Source organism: Cylas formicarius, unplaced genomic scaffold, assembly GCF_029955315.1.
Source record: "Cylas formicarius isolate icCylForm1 unplaced genomic scaffold, icCylForm1.1 PGA_scaffold_7__23_contigs__length_41026272, whole genome shotgun sequence".
NCBI lineage: Eukaryota > Metazoa > Arthropoda > Insecta > Coleoptera > Brentidae > Cylas > Cylas formicarius.
In genome coordinates, this window is record NW_026844352.1 from 5,433,342 (window position 1) to 5,460,307 (window position 26,966).

Consider the following 26,966-nt stretch of genomic DNA (forward strand, 5'->3'; position numbering starts at 1 on the left):
AACTAACCTGTTTCACTGTTATAAGTTATAACAATGTTGTAAAGGTTATAATATGCGATTCTGTGGCGATGATTTTATCTCTTTCTAACTCACTAAGTTTTGCAATGAGAGCACACCTTTCCAGAACGTTCCGGATACGTCGCCACTGTTCTCTGTTCGAAAGATAAAATCGGCACTGTCATTTTAATATCATTTGTCGTCAGTTAATTTTCGGCAGAAAAGTGTGGCCGCCCGGTGCGTTTCCAAACGTTTAGAAAGAAGTAAAAAGTTAGTGGGTTTGTGTTCTTACGGTTTGAAAATTAAAAACGCGGAATAGCTTGTTAAATATTAAGTCATGGCTGCAATGTCGGTTATTGGAATTGATCTAGGAAATGAATCCTGTTATATTGCCGTTGCAAAAGCAGGTGGCATAGAAACAATAGCTAACGATTATAGCTTAAGGTCCACTCCGTAAGTATTTCTGAATGTGATCATCTAGTGCAGGTAAAGTATCATTCCATATACCTCACCTTTTAGTTCATTTACCTTGGTATACCTTATTTGGATTTTTTCATTCATCTACATTAGTTTGGAGTAATTGGAGAACCATGCGTATTACAAATATTCATTTTTCCTTGTAGATCGTACATTGCGTTTTCCGGAAAGAATCGGATTCTCGGGGTCGCTGCCAAGAATCAACAAGTTACAAATATGAAAAATACAGTTTATGGCCTAAAGAGACTTATAGGAAGAAAATTTAGAGACCCTCACGTTCAAAGGGAAATTCAAATGCTACCTTATAACGTTTTGGAAGATAAAAATGGCAGCATTGGTATAAAGGTTCGCACTTAAAATTTATATTCATGTTTTGTGGGTTGAGTCGAGTCACCAATTGGGTCATTAACCATACAGAATCTGGCTTCTGAGAGCTTTCCACCAACAAAATAGAAAATGTCCTGTTGATAGTTTTATATTCTTTCATCTATTAAACTTCTTTACTGAGCACTTATTCGCTGTCATCTTGAGTATAGATTTTGGGTTTGGTTGCCTTATAACATACATATTCATAATATAGAAACAGTAAGGTACACATTTTTTGATGTACATTTCCTACAAGCTAAAGTATACAAAGGTGTAGTTCTTGAATACTGTCTCCAGCAACTCTGTAAACATAGAGATATATATTTTATAATTATTACTTAGTTCTTTTTGAATTTTCATTTTTGTTCTCATTTTTATTTGGTTTGTTTTTTGGAAGTGTGGTTGTGGTTAGTTAGTATATTGTTATATTATACTTAGCAATTCTTGTAACAACCTAAATTTTAGGTCCACTACTTAAATGAAGAACACACCTTCTCTCCCGAACAATGCCTAGCGATGTTACTGACAAAACTGAAAGACACTGCTACTACCGCCCTTCAGACGCCCGTTAACGATTGCGTCATATCGGTACCATCTTATTTTACGAACAATGAGAGGAAAGCCCTGCTGGATTCTGCAGCAATTTCTGGTAAGTCATTTGATGACTTTTTCGGACAATCTGTTGTGTAACACACTGATATTTTTAAAAATTTAAGCACAAACTCGGCATTTTTTTGAATTTGCAGAAGGCATTCTATACTGTGACTCAATTCTTGATTCTTGATCATTTAGCTAATATATCACTAAAACTTTAAAATTTATGAACCAAACTTGAAGGATTAAAATTTTGGATTGTGAATTACTGCAGATTCACAGGTAGCATATAATTAATGGATTTGTTTATATTAAATAAATAGTAATAATATTTATTTCTCAAACAATTCATCAAGTTTTCTACAGTTGGAAATAAAAATAGTCTATGAGGAAAAAACTGATTCTCTTTCGTTGACTAGACACAATCATTCTGGAGTACTCTCTATGGGGACGTTTAAATAAGTTTAGGCTTAAGTATTTTAATTGTTCCGGAACTCCATTGTACAACTTATAGATGTTATTAGAGAAAGATCTTCGAAAGGAGGTTAATTGATGTGGCGGAGGCGATATGTAGCCACAAAATGTCAAGTTCAGCTTATGAACGTCAGTACGAAAGCTAATGTTATTGTAAAAGTAGGGCTAGTTTCATAAAAAACTAATACGGCTTGAAAATTCACAATCAAATAAAGAGACTATTAGATACTATTGGAGAAAAACAACTAACTAATGTGGTTTGGACATGTGAGTCGAGTGAAGTCGAAAAGAGGCAGACCACGGAAAAGCTGGAAGGCAAGAAGCGAGTAAGTGAAAAATTTTATCTCTAGATGATAAAGTTCGTTTAATTCGGGAGATAGAACGGGGAGAAAAGAAAAGTGATGCGGCACGTCGAGACGGGCTTACACCGTCGACTGCATCCACGATTTGGAAGTGCAAAGAAAAAATCATTCAAAACTACGAAATCCAAAATTTAAAGATTTGGATGGGGCAATGTTGCAGTGGTTCCAACAGCAACCTCTTATAAATGTACCATTCTCTGGACCTATCGTAAAACTAAAAGCAGAAAAGTTTGCTGAATAGCTTGGCCTTATCGATTTTAAGGCTTTGGAAGGATGGTTGGGGAAGTTCAGAGATGTGGTATAAATTATGGACAGATAAGTGGCGAAGCCCGTGACGTCGATAGAAACATCACTAACGATTGGCTGAAGTAGACGTGGCCAAAACTAGCAGATAAGTACCCTGCTGACGACATTTTTAAAGCTGACGAAACTGCTATTTTTTACAAAATGACGCCAGATAAACCTCTTAAATTTTGAAGCTTAAAGTGTGTGGGCGGAAAACTTTCTAAAGAACGTATAACGGTGTTAGTATCTGCCAATATGAGTTGGAGAGAAAAAAGAAAACTATTCGTGATTGGAAAATCAACTAACCCACGATGTTTTGAGAACATCAAGCATTTGGAGGTCACTTACAAGGCAAACAAGTCTGCATGGATGGAAGAAATTGTTACTTCTCTTAGATAATTGCCCTGAACATCCCCATATTCCAAATCTACGAAATATTGAGTTGGCATTTCTTCCAGTCAAAACAACAAGTGTATTACAGCTGATGGACCAGAGCGCAATAAAGTCTTAAGAGTCGATACAGGAAAAACATTTTAATGGAAATGATCGAGTCCGAAGACAAATTTTCCATTAATATGCTAGATGCAGTCAACTTTATTAGTAAAGCTTGGAAAGAGATGACAGCAGAAACAATTCAACACTCTTATCGTCATGCAGAATTTGTAACGAAAAAAAAAAGCAGCCCCTTCAATTTCACTATATAGAGTTTCCACTGTATTTCAATAACTGTTTATTCAACGAAGAATGTCGAGCTGACGATAGCAAAAAACTTGTTTATTTTGTCAATAATTCAGGTGTTCTAGGTTTTGTTTCCTAGATATTCAGGTCCTTAAGTTTTGGAATTATTTAAATTACTATTCACGCAGTATATGCGTACGAGTTTCGGTCTACATCACTCTTGGTGTTTAAAAAATATCCCTGCCGTTTACCAGAAGCTAACATTCCGTTCACTTTTCTTAGGGTTGAATGTGCTGCGGCTTTTCAACGAGACGACCGCGACAGCTTTATCGTACGGTATTTACAAGCAGGACTTGCCAGGCACGGAGGAGCCGCCTCGCAATGTGGTCTTCGTCGATTGCGGTTACGCCTCGCTGCAGGTGTTTGCCTGCGCATTCAACAAGGGCAAGTTGAAGATGCTGACGTCATCCTCGGACCCGAACCTCGGCGGCAGAGACATAGACCGATTGTTGGCGGACCATTTCTCCAAAGATTTCCAACAAAAATACCACGTCGACGCTAAATCCAGCCCGAGGTACGAAGCGTAGAGGTTTATTTTATTACTTATTATTGTGAACCCTTACCCGACTGAAGGAAAATAAAGTGCTTATATTCAGAGTGGTCCGAATTATAACAGAGATAGCCTGACGGCGTATTCAGCTGGGAAGAATAAGTAAAAAACTTAAGTAACTTGACACTAAAATGTTTCATTCCAGATATACAGAGTGTTGAAATAATTTTTCAAAGAAACTACTGTAATATTTTTTTATAAAAGTTCTGGATTCCTCCTGCGTCGGTTTTTGTTGAGTCGAATTTGCTGACGTTTCGTCAATCATCCTGTTGGCTTTTTCCAAGCTTGACTGCACCTGGCTCGCATTTTACTCTGTACCTGCTTTTATATTGGTTGAGGAGGGCGGAGCTAAATTAGGGGCATAAACACCGTCTCGGATGACTGATTCCCATATTGGTGACATGTAGAGACCTGAGTCGTTTATAGCGAACTTAAAAAAAATTCTACTTGAAAGGGCTTTCTACAATATACAAGAATATATCGCGCTTGATTCTGAAAATATGAATTTTGGGTAGATAAGGTAGTGTTTGTGGCTGGGATTTTCATATTGTTATTTTAAATTTTGTAAACTTCGTTTTTATTAGTTTGTTTCGTACATTCTTGTGTTTTATACTTTTGATTAGTTGTATTTGCTTATTTATTAGTATTATAATATGTGATGCATAGACTGCGATATCTTTTGATATCTTATACTTTATAGTTGACGTGTGAAAACAGATCTTTTATTGTAAATATCACGAAATAAATTTGAAAATTTTAAATTTCAAAGTCGCGGTTAAGATTGTTAGGTTGCTTATAGATTTCTATAGACTCTCGGATTTTTCGTTGGTAGAAGAATTGATTATGTGCAAGAATTTTAGTATTATCGAATAAAATCTTGCGCGATTGTGTTCGGCAACTGCTGATGAGTTTATTTGTCTTAGTCTTAGTTGATAGTTTTCGTCCGGTCTCGCCAATGTATTCTTTGCCGCATGTGCATGGAATGCTGTAAACTCCTAGCATCTCAAATGGAGTTTTGTCTTTGACGGATCGAAGATGTTGAGACATTTTTGGACAAGCGGTAACCCTGCTTTACCTGTCCTCCGCCCCCCTCAAACAGTATAAAAGCAGGTACAGATCAAAATGCGGTCAAGCTCTGAAGAAGCCAACAGGATGATTGGCAAAAAGTTAGCAAGTTCGAGTCAACAAAAACCGTCTCAGTAAGAATCCAGAAGTTTTATAAAATTTAGAGTGTTGAAATATTGCAAAAAAAAAATGTTTTTTCCCCTATATCCAACTTGGTATTATAATGATTGTAATTAAATTAATAAAATTAATTTTTATTGCAGTTTAAAAGAAAAACAATTGCGATGTGTAATTTCTCATTATCGGAACTTTTTAAAATTGCTTTCCTAGTGAACAAGTTGCCCAAAAAATCGTTAAAAATAACAAAGTTGTATTTTTTAAACGGAAAAAAAATTAAGAATTATTCTATTCTAAGATGAAAATAAGTGTAAGTTTCAGTAACATTTATGATACCTAAACCTTAAGGATTTTTAAATAATTTGATTTTAGCAAAATTTAACCTAATTTTAATTTCTCAAATACATAAGAATAATTTATTTCTCAATCATAAAATGTTAAAAGTGCTTTTGTACTATACAAGTGGTCCCAAAAATCGTTAAAAATAATAAAGTTGTATTTTTCAAACGAAATATCCTGTATATTAAGAATATTTGGATTCCAGGATCAAAATAAGTGTATTATTCAGTAACATTTATGATACCTAAACCTTAAGGATTTTTAAATAATTTGAATTTTAGCAAAATTTATGTTCAATTTAATTTAATTTTTAAATTTGCTATACAAGCTACTTTTTACAAAACTTCTGTATTCCTCCTGCGTTGGTTTTTGCTGAGTCGAACTTGCTAACATTTATGATACCTTAACCTTGGGGATCTTTAAATAAGTAGAATTTTAGCAAAATTTAACATAATTTTAATTTAAATTCCGTTTATAGGGCGTACCTGAGGCTGTTAACCGAGGTTGAGAAATTAAAAAAGCAAATGTCTGCCAACTCGACTACGTTGCCTCTCGCCATCGAATGCTTCATGAACGACAAAGACGTCAAGAGTGAAATGAAGAGGGCGGATATGGAGGCGATCTGCGCTGGGTTGTTTCAGCGAGTGGAGAGTACAATGAGACAGTGTTTGCAAGCGTCCGGTAAGCGAAATTTTTTAATATGCTAACGAATGTTATCTTCTATTTTATTCTCACATTTATAAAAAATTTTGCCAGTGCAGATAAACTTTAATTATTGGAATTTCTGTTCGGACGTTTTCTCGTTCTGCTTCGATCTCGTAAATTATTTCATTTTTATTATTTGAGCCGTTCATTTCGAAAGTGACTTAAGTCCATTTATCTTTAATTTGAAATACCTAAGGTTTTGCGTTTTTACAGAATTAGAAATACATATACGTAAGATATATGGTTGACTTGCTATGTTAAATCGCATTTTTTATATTTTATACATCCTATTAAGAAGTCGCTATTATTAAGTGTATAATATGACCTTGCTTACCTTAAAAGGACTTAAGCCATTTTCAAAATAAAAATTTGTTTTGTTACAAAAAGTGAAAGAGCTTAAGTCCATTACATATAGCTTAAAAAATAGAAAAAAAATATTTAAATTATATTTTTAGATAATAGAAATAAATTTAGTAACAAGTTATTTGGAGGTGGCAATAAATCAAGAATTTTAAATTCTGCGTTCTCATCCATGGTTGTTTTGTATAAAATTTTATAAGTTTTTTTTTCTCCGTTGGTATTTTTCTATCTTTTGTAAACTGCTTCTTTCAAGAGTCCTGTTGATATAAAATCCTCTTATTTCATTTCATTTAGTATGAAAGTATTACCTTTTCTACATTTTTTAATTATATTATAATAATCTTGTGCCACATACAATAACTGATTTCTTTTTAACGACATTTCTATAACGCCAAAATTTCTGTCATTAGGTAAAAATGAATGCCCTGATATTAAATGATATTAAACATTTGTGGGGTCTATGATTTCAACATCATTTCCTATCGAGAGAATTTTTAACCACATTAAAGATATTTTGATGTTTCTGTTTTGTCGTCCACACATACCACTATATGCAATGATGTGTTTTTCACCTTTCAAGGTTTTTAGGTGTCTCAAGAGCCATGAACCTCTAAAAGCTTTTGTTTCATCCCAAACGTACATGTATACATTATCGTTGTGGAAATTGTGTATGCCTAAATTTAAAATATACGTGTTACATTTCTAATAGGCCACTGAAGTAGTTAACTGTGGGAATGGTAACGCTTTCTGCAAATCAAATGAAAAACCAAAATAATGAGGTGGTCTATTTGATACTCGCTCTTGATCATGTTTTAATGCATTTCTAGCCGATTCTGCTAGCTTCAAATGAATATCATGTTCTTCCATAATTTTTTTCTGTTCATGGTTTTCTGATGCTTTGACTTTAATGTTTATCAGATCACATCCTTGACATGTGTCTTTGCGTGGTTGGTGGAAATGTAGATTAAAATCCTTTTTGAATATTTGTCTAGAAGTCCATAAAAATATTAAACTTTTTTTTATAGTCAGTTCAGGATGAAGATATTTTCAGTCGGGATTATGGTCCCTAGTTTAATGGGATTCAAATTTCGGAAAACTGTTAATATGGTTTTAAACAATCATATTTGCTTCATCACATATTTTTCTCGACGATCCAGGCAAACGCCAACGTAAATCGTTACCGACGTTTTTAGATTTTAATACAGGTTTCAATAGTCCTTCGCTTATTTGAAAAGTATCTAAAAGGATTTTTGGTCAAACAGCAACTTTGCTTGTTTTAGAATTTAATCAATACGTAAAACCTTTATTTCTACATGCACCTTTTTCGTTTCTGACATCTTCTTTTTAAAACACTGCGTCCGGTCGCTTCGTATAGCATTATATTTTGCTTATTAAATTCTCCTAAGTTCCAAAATATTTCGAAAATACGTTTCCTTTGTGTTTCATTTAAATTTTTCAAGCAGTCTGCAACATTAGCAATCTTCATTGTGAAAAACTTTGGCAGGAATAATTTTTTTTCGATTGTGTATCGTATGTTTTCCCTGAATTCCTGAATTTTACGAATTTTCTAAATATAAGTACCATTTCCGTGTTCTCTGAATCCTTCTTTGAAGGTGCTGTTTTGTAAATTCTCATTCTTAATTACTTCCTCTTCCTCTGTTGAATATTGATTAAATATTATTTTTTAAATTTCATTTTAATATCAAAACGTAATTTAAATTACCTTCATCCCTGCTTTCAACATTTTGGGCCGCACTTTTTGACATCGTCAATAAAAGTGGACTTAGGTCACTTTCAAAATTAGAATTTTCCAAAAGATATTTCCGGTTTAAAATACTACATTTTCTTCAACAAAATTTCAACCTTGTGAAATATGAGCACCATCGATTTGGTTTAAATTTTTGCGTAGCGAATCTACTGCGACATGTTCACGTATGAGGGAGGAAATATAATTAATAAAGGGTATGAATTTTTTCGATCCAAAAACCACAAAAAAGTTATATAGATTTTCGAATTTACGCACAAAGAAAAGCAGTGGCAAAAGGGAAAGTTTCAAATTTTTTTCATACCTGTACTTTGTAAGGGGATGTTCCGTGTGTTGCGATATGACTGGTTCGAACTTTAACTTTATGTTCATGATTGGTTTTGATGCCTCTCGAAAAAAGCATATGCACCGATCTTAGACCCTTAATGCAGATTTTTTTAATCAATTTAGGTACAAAAAAACCTTTTTTTGCAAATAATTATTGATGCTTATTTTAACTAATTTATGCAAAAAAAATTTTATATTAATATTTTAATTGTGTAGGGTAAATTTTAAAACAAGATACTACTCATGGGCCCACGTCAGACTAACTCTACCAATATGTTGTTTATTTTCTGATTTTTTGGCCAGTGCTGTCTTTTCTCGAACAACATACTGCAAATTCCGGGAATGGTAATAATCTACCATCCAACGTGACAGATACGGACGAAAACACGCTAAATAAGACACAATAAGGACCCACCTGAATAAATAATTTCAAAATGAGGGAGAACTTCGTTTTCTAAAGTCGCATTGGTATCTGGAGCTTAAAAATACAAAGTGAAAATACAAAATGTGACATTTCGAATTTTATTTGCAGGTTTATCCCTCGACAATATATACGCCGTGGAAATAGTAGGCGGTTCGACTAGGATCCCGGCGATCAAGGCGCTCATAGAGAAGGTGTTCAATAAACACGCGAGCACCACCTTGAACCAAGACGAGGCCGTGAGTCGCGGCTGCGCATTGCAATGCGCAATGCTATCGCCGGCGGTTCGTGTCCGCGACTTTAACGTAACCGACGTTCAGGTAAAGAGATACGTATTTTAATGGTTCATGGGTCGGTTGCCATTTTTTCATATTGATAATAAACACTTTTAAACGGTTAGAGGGTAGTCCATTTAACGTGTATTATCTCTATGACACCGTGGAGATAAAGTTAAATACAAAAAGTTTTTGACCCCAACTATATACAGTAAAAACTCCCTATATGGAAACTCTGTATTATGAACAAACTTTGTTGTACTATTAGGCCTCCATACAAAGCTATCTATTAATCCACTCTGTATAATGAATTTTTCACTCTCTATAACGAAAGAAAAAAGGGCACATCAGGTAACCAAGTAAGGAATGTAGGCCGACTTGTAATTAATAGAGTCTCTTACCTTCTCAGAATTCCTTACCCTAATAATCTAATTACTGAGAACCTGGTCATCCTAAGTGTTTTCTCGTAATAAGCGATTATGTTGTTAATGCCTTTATCGAAGCGAAAAACTTTATCTCTAGATGATAAAAGTAGCTTTAATTCGGGAGATAGAACGGGGAGAAAAGAAAAGTGATGTGGGACATCGAACAGGACTTACACGATTTGGAAGTGCAAAGAAAAAATCATTCAGGCTGAAGCGCCAGACAGTTCTAGTAAAAAACTAAGAAATCTAAAATTTGAAGATTTGGATCGGGCAATGTTGCAGTGGTTCCAACAGCAACGTCTCTCTGGACCTATCGTACAACTAAAAGCAGAAAAATTAACTGAATAGCTTGACATTATCAATTTCAAAAAGAATGATTGGACAGAGACATGGTATAAATTATGGACAGATAAGTGGCGAAGCCCGTGATGTCGACAGAAACGTCACTAACGATTGGCTGGAGAAGATATGGCCAAAACTAGCAGAAAAGTACCCTGCTGACGATATTTTTAATGCTGACGATAGTGGTATTTTTTACAAAATGACACCAGATAAAACTCTTAAATTTCGAAAAGTGTGGGTGGAAACTTTCTAAAGAACGTATAACAGTGTTAGTAGCTGCCAATATGAGTGGAAGAGGAAAAAGAAAGCTAGTCGTGATTGGAAAATCAACTAACCCACGATGTTTTAAGAACATCAAGTATTTGCCGGTCACTTACAATCAAACAAGTTTGCATGGATGACATCGCAAATTTTTGTAGAGGAGATACGGAAATGGGATGCAGAATTAAAGGGGAGGAAAATATTACTTCTCTTAGATAACTGCCCTGCACATCCCCATATTCCAAATCTACGGAATATTGAAATGGCATTTCTTCCAGCCAAAACAACAAGTGTATTACAGCTGATGGACCAGACAGTAATAAAAAGTGTTAAGAGTCGATACAGGAAAGACATTTTAAGGGAAATGATCGAGTCCGATGACAAATGTTCCATTAATGTGATAGATGCAGTCAACATTATTCATAAAGCTTGGAATTTTGGAATTGGAATTACGTTTACAAGTCAGGAGTGGCAAGATTTCAGGGTGATAGATCAGGATTTGCCTACAACAGCAGACTTGACAGAGGAAGCCACATTACAACAAGCAAGAAAAGGTGAGGAAGAGCACCAAGAGGAAGAAGATGAAGAAGTTGATCTGGGACCACCACCAACCATTCAACAAGCCCTATATTCAATTATGAACGTTTCCACATTTTTTTGTGGAAAAACGAATCTTTGGAAAAATGTTTTTTATAGTTGAAAGCTAAAATCGGGAATTTTTATTATAGATCCCTAGAAGTGGTTAATATTTAATCCTTTTTGACTTATCTATGGCGAAAATATATTTTACAGGTTATCAAGCACTTTTATTGGGTTTGAGATTTAATTCTGTATCATTTCATTAATTAATTTATTAGTTTAAAATTTATGGCCAATTTAAATGTTTTAGATAATATCGTATTCTATTTTTTCTTAACATTATTAGTTAAATTCAATATAAAATCAACAAGTAGTGCAAGTAAATAGAATTTATTACTAATTACAATAAGAAACTTCGATGATGTCACTTTCAGAATAGTGGTCCATCATAAGGGAACAGTAGAAAATTTGAATGTCCTTACTAATATCCGGTAGATCTCGTTAGGCATCTCTAATTTTTCTAATTCTTCCGTTAGGACAAGTTTTGGACAGTGTTTTCAATTATTGACTACTGCATGGTCAAGATCACGAACAATTCGTGAAAAAAAAAAAGTTTCTAGGGTACCCGTCTAAAATTTCGACTTATCGACTTAGAACAAGAGTAACAATTTTCGAGGATTTGTGATTCTGCTTAAGGCAATCTGCTCTGTTTTGCAATATCAGTCTAAATAAATAAAATGCAAGGAAATTAAAAAAAATCTAGGTAAAGTGCCCTGTAGTGATAGGTTTTTGAGAAACTTTTATTATGTAACGATGATTTTTACTAAACAAGGGCTGTGTGTGTGTGTGTTCCTGTATGTCTCTGTAGGTCACCTGCTGATTTGGAATTAAAAAAAATATGCATTCAGTAAGGTAAAGCAAAATATTGATTAACTAAACGGGGAATACAAGGGTAGTTGAGTTACACTATATAGGAACCATATTACAGTCCTAAAAAACGGAAAAAAATGCTTTTTCCGCAAAACGTTTTATTACTTTTTAGAATTACCCGATTCATCTTTCGTGGGACTCGAGCCCTAGCGGGGAATCCGCTGGCGAGATGGAAGTATTCCCGGCGAACCACGCCGTACCGTTCTCCAAGCTGCTGACGTTTTATAGAACCGAAGCGTTTTCAGTGAAGGCCTTCTACGGCGGGGACATTCCGTATCCCGACAAGAACATAGGTAGGTATGGTCTGTTCATAGATATAAGAAAGTGACCAATTGCTTTTCAATGGGATTAATTATCCAAGGGTGGTCATTAATATACAATGCAACAAGATTTTTAAATAAAGTTTCGGAATTTAAATTCAGGTAAAATTGTGGTCTGTAATAGAAAATAATTTTAAACCTACCTGTGTTTAATATTCTTTGGTTTGGTATACTAGTTAGTTTAAGTTTATTAGTAATCATTCTTATTTCGTGTGTAATACAGCGTGTGTTGAATCGTGTGCGAATTATGCAAAATATGTGCGAGTCTAGTGTATCTCAGGAGATGCTCCCGCCCAAATGTAGAAAACACTAACGAAAAGACTAACGAAGTTATAAACAATGTTTATTTGACTCTCATTGAACGTGGTACCAACAAGCAAGCATCTTTAGAAGAACGGCCACATTGACGAAAATTCCAACACCAAATGTATGGAAAATTGTGTGAATTTTCTCGAATGTAGATGAAAGTGATCAAGATATAATACGGCATAAAATTTACCAGCTTTACCAGGAACAAAGCGTGCCTACATTAGATATCTTAATTAGCAGGCTTGAAAAAGATTAAACCGGTATTAAATGTGGCAGAACTATCTTATGGAAGTGTATTCAACACAAATGGGTTTTAGATTTAAAAAAAAATGGCAAAAGACAAGTTTTAATGGAATCTTTTAGAATTCGGAAATGGCGACTGGAATATTTGGAAAAAATTAGGATTTACGGAGAACAACAAAGGCCAATTATTTACTTGGATGAAACCTGGAAAAGGGTTGTGTTGACTCAACTGATAAGTGTAAAACAAACGCGCCATGAAAAAGAGGTAAAAGAATAACTATTTTGCATGCTGGCTCTAAAGATTGTTGGATTCCAAATGGACTCTCTCTGTCTGCGAAAAATATTAAAAATTCTTCTCTGGATTGCCATGAAGACACCACCGCTGATTGATTTGGAAGTTGATTTAAAAACAAACTAGTTCCAAACATTCCTCCTAACAGCGTCATTGTAATGGACAATGCAAGTTATCACAGTAGACAGTTGACTAAAACCCCTTCCTCATGTGACACAAAAGCAACAATCCAAAACTACATGTATAATAACGACATTTATTTTCACGAAGATAAGCAATTAATTGAGGTGCTACAAAGCTTGAACCTACCACTGTATATTTAATCCCGTTGAACATGTTTGGCACCAACTGAAATCTGCCATTCGTCGTAACAATGTTTTTCCCCGTGTTAACTCCAATGTCCTCAAACTTATAGAAACCGAAGTTTTTAACATCCCTCCACAAAGTGGGGCAAATTCTGTTAAACATATAGAAAAAGCAGAACAATCGTATATCCATATTGCAAATAATATGAAACAAATAATAATTAGAACAGGTAATAAAAATAATTTGTAATTTTATTTTAGATTTAAACATAAATACATACATAAATAAATAAATATTGTTTAGTATCTTTCCTAACAAATCCTGTTCGGCCATATTTCATTCTTACAACTTGCCCGGGTCTTTCTTTAATTCGTATCAGTTGTCACTTTTTTATATCTATGAACGGGCGGGAGATAATTTGGTTTCATCTAAAAATCACGTATTGGATTTTTAGCAAAACGCTCGCATATGTGCATCATAATTTCTTCTTGCCCTTGATAGGTATTTTAAAAAATTACTTGATACGTAATTATTACCTTTACTTTTAAGTTATTATCACTCTAAATTAGAGAGTTCGGATAATTAATGTAGTAACTATCACTACAAATGGAAATTTTATAATTTCGGTACTCCTAAGCAGAGACTAAGAACGGAACGATAACGACAACGAGAGAACGAAATTAAATGTATAATTTAAAAGAACGGAAACGAAAACGAGATTTTTATTTTTCGTTCATGATTCAAAACGAAATAAATAATTTCGGTGACCGGTTTTAACCGGTTTAATGATACAATATTTTTGTAACCGGTATCGGGGATGGGGAACACCACAAATGGTCGAATGTTCAAATGGCCGAAAATCCCGAATGGCGCTCGGTCCCGTTTCGGAAAATCTCGTCTGGCAAGGGATCTCGATGTAACAAACGGTCAAATGATATATTTTGTAATTTGACAGTCGATACAAGGACACGAATTCCTATGCATACGATCGATTATTATTTCCAAAAAAATATTGGCTAATTTTATCGAAGGGTGCTGCAACCCGCATTAAAAAAAATATTTTTTATTTACCCTCGAGTATCTTTTGAATATTTTGTTGTCATTTATAACAGCCACGGTTAAAGTAAAAGTTGACGTCTTTCAAATCAAATTTATGAATGTCAATGTCCAAAAGAAAATTCATTTTTTAGCAAAATAGGTAGGGTTTACACCTGATGATGGGAATAAAACTGATTATAAGCTGACTGAATTCACTGTGCAATTTGCCCTAGGCAGTTGCGAGTGTGCCTTGGGGTCACATACATTTCTGGGCCCGTACCCCTAGCCGACTTTATAATTAAGGTGGGACATTTCTTGGTGATACAAAAATACTTTAAATCTGCAGCGTCGTGGACCTGGCTTCTGGACTCACGACCAGAGCGGCTCAGAAATGTCCATGTTCTTTCTTTGTCGATTTGTCAGTAAAATATAAAGTGTGTTACATTATTGTAATTGGAATAAGATATTCTATTAAACATATATAATATACATGGTGTTCCATTTGAAAAAATATGATGTAGGCTTATATGCCAAAAAATTGATAGTGTTTTATACGTCACTGGGAAAAAAACTTGGCTACTAACCCGACATTTTGTTTTTTGTTTACATTGATATCTCTAACGTTCGTTCTGTAGGCACGTGGGTGGTGAAGGACATCAGGCCGAGTCGCGACGGTAAATCTCAAAAGGTGAAGGTGAAGGTGCGAATCAACCTCCACGGTATAATGACGGTCTCGAGCGCGTCGCTCTACGAAGCGAAAGAATCTCCCGAGCCGGAATCTCCGGACTCGAAGCAGCAGCAGCAAGACGGGGAGGCGGACCTGAAAGAAAATGGCGGCGCGGAACAACAGAACGTAGACGCGCCGATGGCGGACGAAACCGCCAACGGGGCGGCGGCGGCGGCACCAGAGGTAGGCTCCGGCAGCAGCTGGACGAAGAAAATATCAGCCTGGTTCAGCGGGGTACGCATTTATACAACGCTGGCCCGGCCCGGTTTTTATTTTTGTTCGTTCCACCTGTTTCGTTTTTTTTTCTTTTTCGTTTTTGCCTTCTCCGTGTCGTTTGTCGCTTTTAATAAGGGCCCTAGCACGAATTTTTATATTTACACGAACGCTTCTAAATAGGATAATACCGGAGTTGTCCTTGGGTTGAAGTTGTTTAGTAATAGCAAAATTTTGAGAAAAAAAAATTAACGTTTCGATCGCAATGTGGATCTTCAAAAAGAAACTACAGATAATTGACATTCATAATTTTTTACTTATTTATACATTACAATATATGAGGGTGGGGTGACGCTACTAGATCTACAGTACCATTCCTACCAAGCTTGTATGTACAGTACCCAATGTACCCAACATTTTGTGCGCATGCGTCTAATGTTGCTATGTCCAAAATGCACGAATTGACGTTTGAATTGATGCCGCAGCCTCCCTGTACTCCAGACTTAGCCCCAGCGACTATTACCTGTTGCCCAACCTCAAAAACGGGCTTGGCGGTAAAAGATTTAAGAGCAACGAAGAAGTAATCAAAGCTGTAAATCATTGTTTTGAGGAGCTTGACGAATCTACATTTAAAAGTAGTATGTTAATAGCACACCATTATTTCAATCAGTTCTAATTTGACTTAATGAATGCGGCGAGCATGGCGAGTAAGCGAAAAATTTTATCTCTAGATGATAAAGTTGCTTTAATTCGGGAGATAAAACGGGGAGAAAAGAAAAGTGATGTGGGACGTCAATACGGACTAACACCGTCGACTGTATTCACGATTTGGAGGTGCAAAGAAAAAATTATTCAGTCCGAAACGGTCGGCAGTTCTAGTTAAAAACTAAGAAATACAAAATTTAAAGATTTGGATGGGGCAATGTTGCAGTGGTTCCAACAGCAACCTCTTTAAAATGTACCATTCTCTGGACCTATCGTAAAACTAAAAGCAGAAAAGTTTGCTGAACAGCTTGGCATTATCGATTTCAAGGCATTGGAAGGATGGTTGGGGAAGTTCAGAGACATGCTATAAATTATGGCGAAGCCCGTGATGTCGACAGAAACGTCACTAACGATTGGCTGGAGAAGACGTGACCAAAACTAGCAGAAAAGTACCCTGCTGACTACATTTTTAATGCTGATGAAACTGGTAATTTTTACAAAATGACGCCAGATAAAACTCTTATATTTCGAAGGGAAAAGTGTATGAGTAGAAAACTTTCTAAAGAACGTATAACAGTGTTAGTAGCTGCCAATATGAGTGGGAGAGAAAAAAGGAAGCTAGTTGTGATTGGAAAAGCAACTAACCCACGATGTTGTAAGCACATCAAGAATTTGCCGGTCACTTACAAGGCAAACAAGTCTGCACGGATGGGGGGGAAAATATTACTTCTCTTAGATAACTGCCCTGCACATCCTCATATTCCAAATCTACGGCATTTCTTCCAGCCAAAACAAGTGTATTTATTACAGCCGATGGACCGGAGTGTAATAAAAAAAAATTTTTCAAATTATAATGATCTACGGACAATAAACTTACCATAAAACTATAGTTTAGAAACAGTTGCTGGTCATGTTATGTACCTAGTAATTCATACTCATACTCAGATCTAAATGGCAACTTCTATATCGAACAGTTAGCGAACAAGTTACGATCCTTAATGTATTTATTCCGACAACTTACTAAAATATCTCATAAGCAACTTCTTCTTTCTACTTATTTTTCACTGGTACAATCACTTATATCTTATTGAATAATTGATTGAGGTGTTGCCTATCACGCAACTCTTCAGCCCCGTTACGTAATACAAAAAAGAATCTCAATTTCAATTACTTCACACAAATAATTTATATTATTAATCATACCTTTTGTTCTTACTAAATAAATAACTTACTGGTTAATTCAAAAACTCACACGCTTTAAACTTGGAGAAAATTTAACTTATCTGTTGGACAAAATAATTACTTTTATACTGGTCAAAAAATTTACAACGCACTACCACTAGAACTGAAAAATAAAATAATCATAAAATCATTTATAAGAAAATTAATGAAAGGGGTTATTGATGCTAAATTATAATTAAGTTTCTAAGTGGCTATTAAGTCAAATTCACAGATTCATTAATATATTGCAACTATATAAAATCGATTCGTTTATTTTTCATAATATATAATAAATGGGAAACATAGTTAAATTAATCTGCGTTATGTTCAAGGATGGTTGTCAAGTTTTTAACTTAGTACTTTGAATATAATTTAATATTTATTTAATGTTTACATTGCAATAAGTCATTAAATTGTACATATATTTTAATGATTTAAATAAATATTATTATTATTAATACTGTGCGCCCGCCACTGGTGTACTTTTAAAAAAATGTGGTAAATAATGCCTTGAATTGAGGGGGCTTTTACTTGATGAAAATCCATCCATCCACAAAATAAATAAGAACTAAAAGTTCAGATTTTCACGAAATTATATATTTTCACATGACAATTGTTTGGAGAACACCGTGTTTTTATCAAATGTAATATTTGCAAACTACCTGCCACCATATATACCGAAAAATGACAATACAATCTTAATTAATGTTGTTATGAGAATTTAAGTTTAAAAATGGCGAGGTATTTAAATCTAATTGATCATTAAGCAATACATGTGAGACATTCAAATGTATTGCTTAATTTAATTTTCTACTTTTTGTGGCTGTATGTAAAATATCAAAATTGTCGTCAAAAATGTGTTTTTCTGTGTTTAAGTGTGTAACATAATTAGAATCTGGACTATTGTTTTCAAACGCTCTTTTATATTCGTTAATGCGTTTCTTGAAGGATCTACCTGTTTGTCCAATATAAATTTTAGGACAATATCCGCATTTCAACCTGTAGACACACGATTTTTGAGATTTTGGACATTTCGTTTTATTGTTTTTTAAAAATGTTCTTATTGTGTGTTAGTTCTGAAAGCTATTTTTAAACCACATTTTGACAAATGTTTTCAAATTTTTTCACTAATTTTAAATTATTTGTGTTCTGTATTAGGTTTCAGATAAATAGAGTTTACTGTGGTCTGGATTTGTTTTTTATTTGTAATTTTATCTATAATGGACGGATTGTAGCCGTTGTTCAGTGCAATTTGTTTAATGATATTAAGTTCTTTGTTGTAATTTCTGTTGGGAGTGGCCTATTAAGAAGTCTGTATATAAAAGAGTGAAATGCAGCCATTTTGTGTGGGTGATTTGAGCTGTTATATATGACTGTGTCCGTGTGTGAAGATTTATGGTAAATGGAAAAATCTAATTTGTTTTGCGTTTTCGTAATAGTTAAGTTTAAAAAATTAATAGAATTATCTTGTTCAATCTCGGTAGTGAATTTTATATGATTATGTAATGATGAACTCAATCGTCTGTCCATTCCAAACAAATCAAGCAAAGATATCCACGTATCTATACCACCATAGAAAACTTTTACTTAAAGGATGTTCTTGTATGATATTTTCCAAATTATGCATAAAAATCTCGGCTAACAAAGGACTAAGTGGACTTCCTATAATCAGATCAAAATATATAGTTGCAGGTAGTTTGTAAATATTACATTTGATAAAGACACGGTGTTGTCGAAACAATTGTTATGTGAATGTATATAATTTCGTGAAAATCTGAAATTTTAGTTCTTATTTATTTTGTTAAATAATGCCTTCATAGTTCATGTGTGCCAAATTTCATTAAAATATCTAAAGTGGTATTACAGATAATTTTAATTTTGAAAACTTTACCACCCAGTGTCTTAAAAGTTAATGCGTTTGGGGCGTATGTTCTTATAAAGTTTTCTTTTGAAAACGGACCCCAAAAATCTCCCCCGTAATTATTGACATTCGATGAGAAAAAACCTTGTATAATTTTCTGCTGCGGCATTTTTGACCTTCATCCAAAGCTCTCATCTCGATGCAACTTGTTAAGTTGACGGTTCGGATTGTCGAAAAACGGTATCGATAATCTTGTTTCCAGGACGGCGGGGACAACAAGAAAAAACTGGCCAAGTCGGTGGAGTTGCCGATCGAAGCGCTAACTTTCGGCTTTTCGAACGTCGAGATAAACAAGTTTACCGAGCAGGAGTACCAGATGATCGCGTCCGACAAGCAGGAGAAGGAGAGGGCGGACGCACGGAACGCCCTCGAGGAGTACGTCTACGAGCTGCGCAACAAGGTTTCGTCGAACGACGAGCTCGGCCAGTTCATTTTGGAATCCGATCGGGATGAGTTGGTGAGGCGGCTCGACGACATGGAAAACTGGCTCTACGAGGAGGGCGAGGACTGCAACAAGCAGGTGTACATCGATAAATTGGCCAACCTGAAGGTTATGGGGGAACCAGTTCAGCAGCGCAGGCTCGAGCACGAACTGCGACCCGCCATAGTCGAGGATTTCGCCAAGTCGCTGCAGCTTTGCATGAAAGCATTGGAGCTTATCAGGTGAGCTATATTTTCGCACGTGGCGATAGGTCACTCATAAAATAAGTGATTTTTATTTGTTAACACATACAAAACGTTACAGAATATTATAAGTTAGGGGCGAAGTCCATTATCTTGGTTTTTAATTTTTCAAAAAAACTTCCCCAGTCTACCGAAATACTATTTACGAATTTTCTGGATTGCACCTCAGCTGTCGATGCTTATATATGGTCTGAGGGGGGTGGAACTAAAGGGGAGGCATGAAAATCGCAGTTAAGATTGTTTGAGTTGCTTGTAGATTTCTATAGATTCTCGGGTTTTTCGTTGGTAATAGTATATTATGCACCGAGTGCGGTAAACGGCATTTGACTCACGTGTTTAATAAACGAGTGACTTATAGTATATTATGCAACAAGTGCTGTAAACTATTTGACTCGCGAGTTTATTTGATACGAGCGGAGCTAGTGTTTAATAAACGAGTGGATTAAAAAGTTTACCGAACGCGTTGCATACCATAATTTTTCCACGGCCGTTAGTTTTTGTTTACATTTTCGCAACACACGAATACATTCACTGACATGAATGTCAGAATTGATAAACGTCAAAACTCAAGGCGTGCTGTAAAATCTCCGAAAACATCCGATTGCTCCCAAACCCGTGCGGTAAATCGCAGAAATGTCCGAAGTGGCTCGGATCCGTGAGAAATGAAACTGACGTGGTAAAATGATGCTTCCCGCAGGCTAGATCGGTGTGTAATTAGGCATTTTACACACGGGAGTAGAAAATTAGTATTATGCAGCAAGTGCGGTAAACGGTATTTGACACGAGCGAAGCGAGTGTTGCATTCTATACTTTTTCTACGACCGTTCGTTTTTCGGTACATTTTCGCAAAACAACACGAATACATTCACTGATATGACCGTCAGAATTGACAAACGTCATAATTCAAATCGTGGGAAATATCTCCGAAACATCCGATTGCTCCCAAACCCGTGCGGTAAAATCCCGGAAATGTCCGAAGTGGCTCCGATCCGTGGGAAACGAAACTGATGTGGTAAAGTATCGCTTCCCGCACACTAGATCGATGAGTAATTAGGCATTTTACACACGGGAGTAGGAAAAAGTCGCAGAAATTTTTATTTTATGATTCGTGTCTTAGTCTTCGGTTATCGTAATCTTAAGGCTTTTTCATGTTCTTTGAGCCTAATTGATATTTTTCGTCCGGTCTATGTGCGAAGTTTAGTACCCTCTAATGTAGAAATTATTACATTGAGAGTGCAATAAGGTGCGCGTAGGTTTTCTGTAAACATTGTTAGGTCTGATTGTCTATTGATAAGAGTGTCTAAGAATGGGAGGTTGTTATTAGTTTCTAATTCAATGGTAAAACGTATGTTAGGGTGTATAGAGTTTAAATGGCTAAGAAAATCTCGAAGGGGTCCCTTGACCAGGAGGTCAAATAACAAAGGAATCATCGACGTAGCGTTTCCATAATTTTGATTGGTAACTTGATGTGTGCGGTGGAGTAAAACAGTCAAGAAGTTGATAACATTGAGATCCAAAAAATGTGGTTTCAGCAAGATGAAGCCATAATAATAAGTAAAAATAACATAAGTTAATTTGTTAATTGTTGAATTTAAAAATTAGGCGATTCTTTTCACCAACTGGCCCTCGCTTTATCCAACGCCTACAACAATATTATTTCACCTGTTCATTTTTTAACATTAAAAGGGCTAATAGTTTTGTCATGTTCAATCAGTATTATAGGAATAGTCTTGGATAGAACGAAGGGAAATAGGTAAATGACGTACCTAATAAAGTTGTAGGTTTTTGTAAGATCTTCCAGAAAATATAATGACGTATATGTGTGTCAGTTCATCTTCGAATAACGCTAATAACACTCTCATCTTTTTACAAAACTTCAGGATTCCTCCTGCGTCGGTTTTTGCTGAGTCGAACTTGCTGAAGTTTCGCCAATCATCCTGTTGGCTTCTTCAGAGCTTGACTGATGACTCGGATGACTGATTCCCAAATTGGTGACAGGTAGAGACTTGAGTCGCGGTTAAGATTTTCAGGTTGTTTATAGATTTCTATAATAGACTTTCGGATTCTTCGTTGGTAGAAGAACTGATTACGTGCAAGAATTTTAGTTTTATCAAATAAAATTGTATGTCCAGTTTCATGAGTGTGTTCGGCAACAGCTGATGAATTTATTTGCCTTTGTCGTAAAGCTCTTTCATGTTCTTTGAGCCTAGTGGATATTTTTCGTACGGTCTCTCCAATGTATTCTTTGCCGCATATGCATGGAATGCTGTAAACTCCTGGCATCTCAAATAGAATTTTGTATTTGATGGACCGAAGATGTTGAGAAATTTTTGGACAAGTGGTAAATCTGGTTTTGACGTTATACTTCTTTAGAACTTTTGATCTGTGGTCAGTGATGTTTTGAATGTAAGGAAGGACCACAGTGGCAAGTGTAGGATGCTTTCGGCCTCATTGCTATTGGAAGTATGTGTGTGTGCGTAGGTTTTCTGTAAACACAATGACCCATTGTTAGGTCCGATTTTCTATTGATAAGAATATCTAAGAATGGAAGGTTATTATTAGTTTCCAACTCAATGGTAAAACCTATGTTAGGGTATATAGAGTTTAAATGTCTATGAAAATCTACTACGGTTTCTTCACCATGAGGCCAAATAACAAAAGTATCATCGACGTAGCGTTTCCATAATTTTGGTTTTAGATGAAAGTTGTCAAGAGCTTTCTTTTCATATGCTTCCATAAATATATTCGCGATGACTGGTGATAGTGGAGAACCCATAGCTGTTCCCGATGTTTGTTCAAAAATTTGACCGTTACAAGAAAAATATGTTCCCGATAAGCATTTTTCAATTAAGGTGAGAAGGTTTGGTTCCAGATTTTCGGATTTTAATATATCTGAAATGATGTCGAGAGTTTCAGGAATAGGAATTTTTTCCTGTAAGGGGTTTTAATAAGAAAGCTAGATATTTTGCTAGAGAATATGTTAGATAGCGCTGACAATAGATCGAAGGGGTAATCCTGGTTTGTGAATCTTTGGGAATCCGTAGAGACGAGGAATTTTAGAGTCGTGAGGGGTAACAGATTTTTTCACTCACAGAGTCTGATAGAGAAGAAGCCTTAATAACAGATTTAAGGTTGCGATCCATAGATGACGTAGGATCTTTTTTCAAGTTGACGATATGATCAGTCTGTAAGAATATCTTGAATCTTTTCCTGATATTCATTTGTGTCCATGACTACCGTAGCATTTCCTTTATTTGCTTTTCAGTTGCTGATAGATTTGATTATAAATACAAATTTCAAAAAATTTTTAGACATTCCACCCTATTAAATTGGGTTATACGAGATGTATTCAAAAAGTGAGGTGACTTAAGATTTATCAAAAAGTATTTATTTCTTCATCAAATTTAATGTTGCAGTGTCTGGTATAGCCTTGGATTCTTCCAGTTATTTTTCATTTTCTCCTCAATTGTACCATACCTCCTTGCTTTCTTGGATTTGAGTTTTGGGAGCAGAAAAATGGCGCAGGGGGCCATATCTGGTTTTGTTTTGGCGAAACAGTTAGACTCAAGCAATGATGCGTGAGCAGGTGCACAATTCCGGACGTTTTCGTCGTATTGCCTCATATGATATATATATATATATATATATATATATATATATATATATATATATATATATATATATATATATATATATATATATATATATATATAATATCATTTACGTTTTTTAACGGCTATCCTTTTGTTCAAAATTTAGCAGCTTGGAAGAAATTTTGCTATATGTTTCATGCCCAAAATTTCGGAAGAAATTGCGTGGCATGTTCAGCCACTTCCCTAATAGTGATTCGACGATTTTTCAACACCATTTGTTTCATTTCTTCAACACTTTCATCAGTTGTGCTGGGGCGTCCAGTGCGAGGTTCGTTACCGGCGTCTTCTCAGCCATTTTGGAATAGATTTTACACATTTTTTTCCCTCAAAATAGACTCACCATATGCCGTGGTCAACATTTCAAGTGTTTTGTACCATTGTATTCCATTTTTTAGACAAAATTTTGTGCAAATTTTTTGTTACAGCAAAAAATCGCCAAGCACACAAAACACGTCTGACGTTGCTACGTAGGCAATTACAAAAGTCTCCTTACTGTTTGAACACATCACGTATGTACAGTTTCTATCTCCTCAGGCGATCTTACAACATGTTGGAAAGCAAAGGGCTGTTAACAATGCCCCACTGGGGGTTTTTCTCGTGATTGCTTAACCTGAATGTTTTTCTTTTTAATTTTGCAGGAAAAAAGATCCCAAATATGGGCACTTGACCGGCGACGAAGTCAACAGCGTGGAGCAAGCTTTCAACCGATATTACCAGTGGCTGGAGGACAGCAGGGGCAAGCTGCAAAGCGCGCCCAAACATCTGCCGCCACCAATCACGATCGCCCAAATACGACAGGAGAAGGGGAGTTTCGAATCGACGGTGAACGCAATCTTGAACAAGCCCGCGCCCAAGGCGCCCTCTCCCCCGAAAGAAACCCAAGAACAACAGCAGAACGCGGAACAGTCGGGCGACAAGCTGAGCAACCAGCAGCAGCAGGACAACATGGAGTGGTCGTCCACTTAACGCGTCCCGTTGTATACATATATAGGGTGGTAATGGTCGATGTGCAAAGATTTGCGACGTCCAGTATTGTCGGAGTAGTCCGATCGAAAGCGAATCTTTGCATCGCGAAATGTCGAGCCTTTTGCTTAGGTTAACGTGTTAATTATTAATTATATGGCTTTGGTCGTCGTCGTCCCTTAATAGAAAAAAAATAATATAATAAATAATATTTCGCAGTGGCGGCGAGTGGGAGGCGCGACGACCCTCTTAATCTTGGTCGAGCCCGTTTCTCGCCCTCAAAATGGCCGCCGTCTTTGTGGCGGGCATGCGCGGAATCGTAAAAACAGAACAACATTTTTTATTGGCTTTTCCTAATGAAAATTTGGCAATTGTCAGAAAATCGGAAAACTTTATTAAATGCGTCCCAAAATGCACACTTTTAATTTATATTTTTCCAAAATTGGGGGTCCTTGGTCTTTCCATTCCTGCTAACCCAGCAAGTTGTTTCCTTTAAAATTGGCCTCTGTTGATCGTTGAAGCTCGTTTTACGTGAGAGAAAAACTCGGTTAATAATCGAAATTACCGAAATTATAAAAGCACACTTTTTATTGCCTTTTTCTAAAAATAAACACATTTTAATAAATGTCGGAAACTGGTCATAAATCTGAGGTTTTTAAAGGAATAATTAGTACTGTAACATATAAAAATTTCATTAAATGAGGCCAGAGTGATTTTTCGCCCTTTTGAAGGGAAACTGTCTAATGGATTTAATGGTTTCTGTTTCTGTTTATTAGTTCTCGGCAAAAAAAAAGAGTTATAAATTATTGTTTTTCTTCCAACATTTTTCCAGGCACCCATCGTAGAGTTTTCTGAGGTTTCATCCCAAGCTGCTTTTACGTTTTCTACGGCATTTATGTGTTTTTTTTTTCAAAATTAACCAATTGAAGGATGGTCTCTCCATTCCAGCTAATTTAGCAAGTTGTTTGGAAGGACAAGCGAGGTAGTTTGCTTTAACATTGGTAATTATCCCTTGATCCATTGGTTAAATTATAGAAAACAAACTACCTCAACAGGTTTTCCGGGTTTCCAAATTTTCTGACTGACCTCTACCTCGACCTCGACCTTGTGCTTTATATAATAACAACCTTTTTAATTTTGATTTCTGTTACTCACAGTAAGGTTTTTGCAAAGGAACAGCAATGCTCAGTTTCGTCTTCACTCATTTCTCTTTCCTCTGCTTAATCAACTCGTACTTGCCAAAAATGTTCCCGAGATATATTTATAATTAAACTTGTTAAGCGGAGTTTGGTTCTCAATCCATTTATTCGAAGGTAATATAACATTTAGGCATGCTATAAAAAGACGTTTCACCTGAGAGAAAAATCTGCGTAATAAGTAAAAATAAATAAATTACAGATGGTTTTATGTAACTCTTGCTTGGCTTTAGCTTTGAAGAAAAAAAAAACGTCAAAAAAAAAACGTCCAAAAATGTTAGTTTTCCATTTCCACTTTTAAATATTTTTTTAAATGTTACTTTCTAAAAATAAATTAAATATAGTAATTAGCGACTTAATATAAATCGGACGAAGTTCTATAGCATAAGAAAATTTCATTAATTTTTGCACTTACATGGTGGCCAAAAAACCTTTTAAAGGGAAACCTCCTTGTTAAACAAAAACTGAATTGTAAAAACCGCACATGGATATCTGTTTGCGTTCCCCAGAGTGTTTTTTGAAAATTCGCGTTTTTAATAAAATCACTGTAACTAAGTTTTGTGTTTCCAACGCAATTTATTAGTTTCAATATAACATTCTTAAACCTAAATCATTCACGTTCTGATAGAAGTTGGACAGTGCGACCATATTACAGATGACAATTAGGTGGGCGTGGCCCAATTCCGATGTCCCATATACAAAATCCGTTGATAATCAATAAAATTAGTAGTTTTAAAAATATCGTATTGAAAGCATTAAATGTCGCGCAAAACGTTGTTTTCTTTTTAAATTGCTTATTTTTCAAAACCTTTTGACTCTGGAACGGAAACAGATACCATCAAGTATTTTAGGAGAATCGAGCTCCAAACCTTGACATTAGTTTTGGTTAGTTTTCAAAAATTGGATCATCTGTCTGTGCGCATGCCCCCAAATTAAAGTTGCGGCAATTCTTAAAAAAAATTGCGAAAGTGAGAAACGGGCTTATTAGTCAACGTGTTTTATTGAAATTTGTTCCGCCTTAGTCACACGTGCATTTAAACACAACACAATATTTTTTTTTTACTTAGCCCCGCCACATTGACGTATTAATCTTAGTTTTTGGTACGTTTCTTTTTGATTCAGTTTAATAAAAAACCGATGATCATTTGTTGTTTTTTTTTGGCATGACAAAATTTGAGCCCTTATTAATGGAAAGAGGTCAAAACAAATGTTGGGATTTCATAATATTTTGGAGCTTAGTACCTCCAGTTTAGAGGTTGCCCTGTCTTTATGAATCACCCCAATGTCCTTTAAGACTTGTTTTTTCAGAAATTCCGACTTATTCTTTAAAAAATTGCCAAGTTAACTGAAACTTATTTTTGGTGGCAGCGCGTATATATAATAAATATTGCCATAATGCGCGCAATCGTCATCTTCCCTAA

At 35.4% G+C, this 26,966-nt stretch overlaps 1 protein-coding gene across 2 annotated transcripts; it reads left to right on the plus strand.

Moving 5' to 3' along the window:
* The first annotated feature begins 148 nt into the window (after positions 1-148).
* LOC132704762 (heat shock 70 kDa protein 4) lies at positions 149-26,683 on the plus strand. Of its 2 annotated transcripts, none has more exons than XM_060674990.1 (10): positions 149-450; positions 621-819; positions 1,306-1,489; positions 3,516-3,807; positions 5,843-6,045; positions 9,054-9,262; positions 11,867-12,047; positions 14,898-15,223; positions 19,252-19,712; positions 24,025-26,683. In XM_060674990.1, exons 1-10 carry the CDS (start codon positions 335-337, stop codon positions 24,350-24,352), a joined length of 2,499 nt encoding a protein of 832 aa, XP_060530973.1. In that variant the 5' UTR covers positions 149-334; the 3' UTR covers positions 24,353-26,683. The 2 variants fall into 2 exon arrangements, with proteins under 2 accessions (XP_060530973.1, XP_060530974.1); XM_060674991.1 differs by having other exon boundaries at positions 150-450; positions 14,898-15,172.
* The last annotated feature ends 283 nt before the right edge of the window (positions 26,684-26,966 follow it).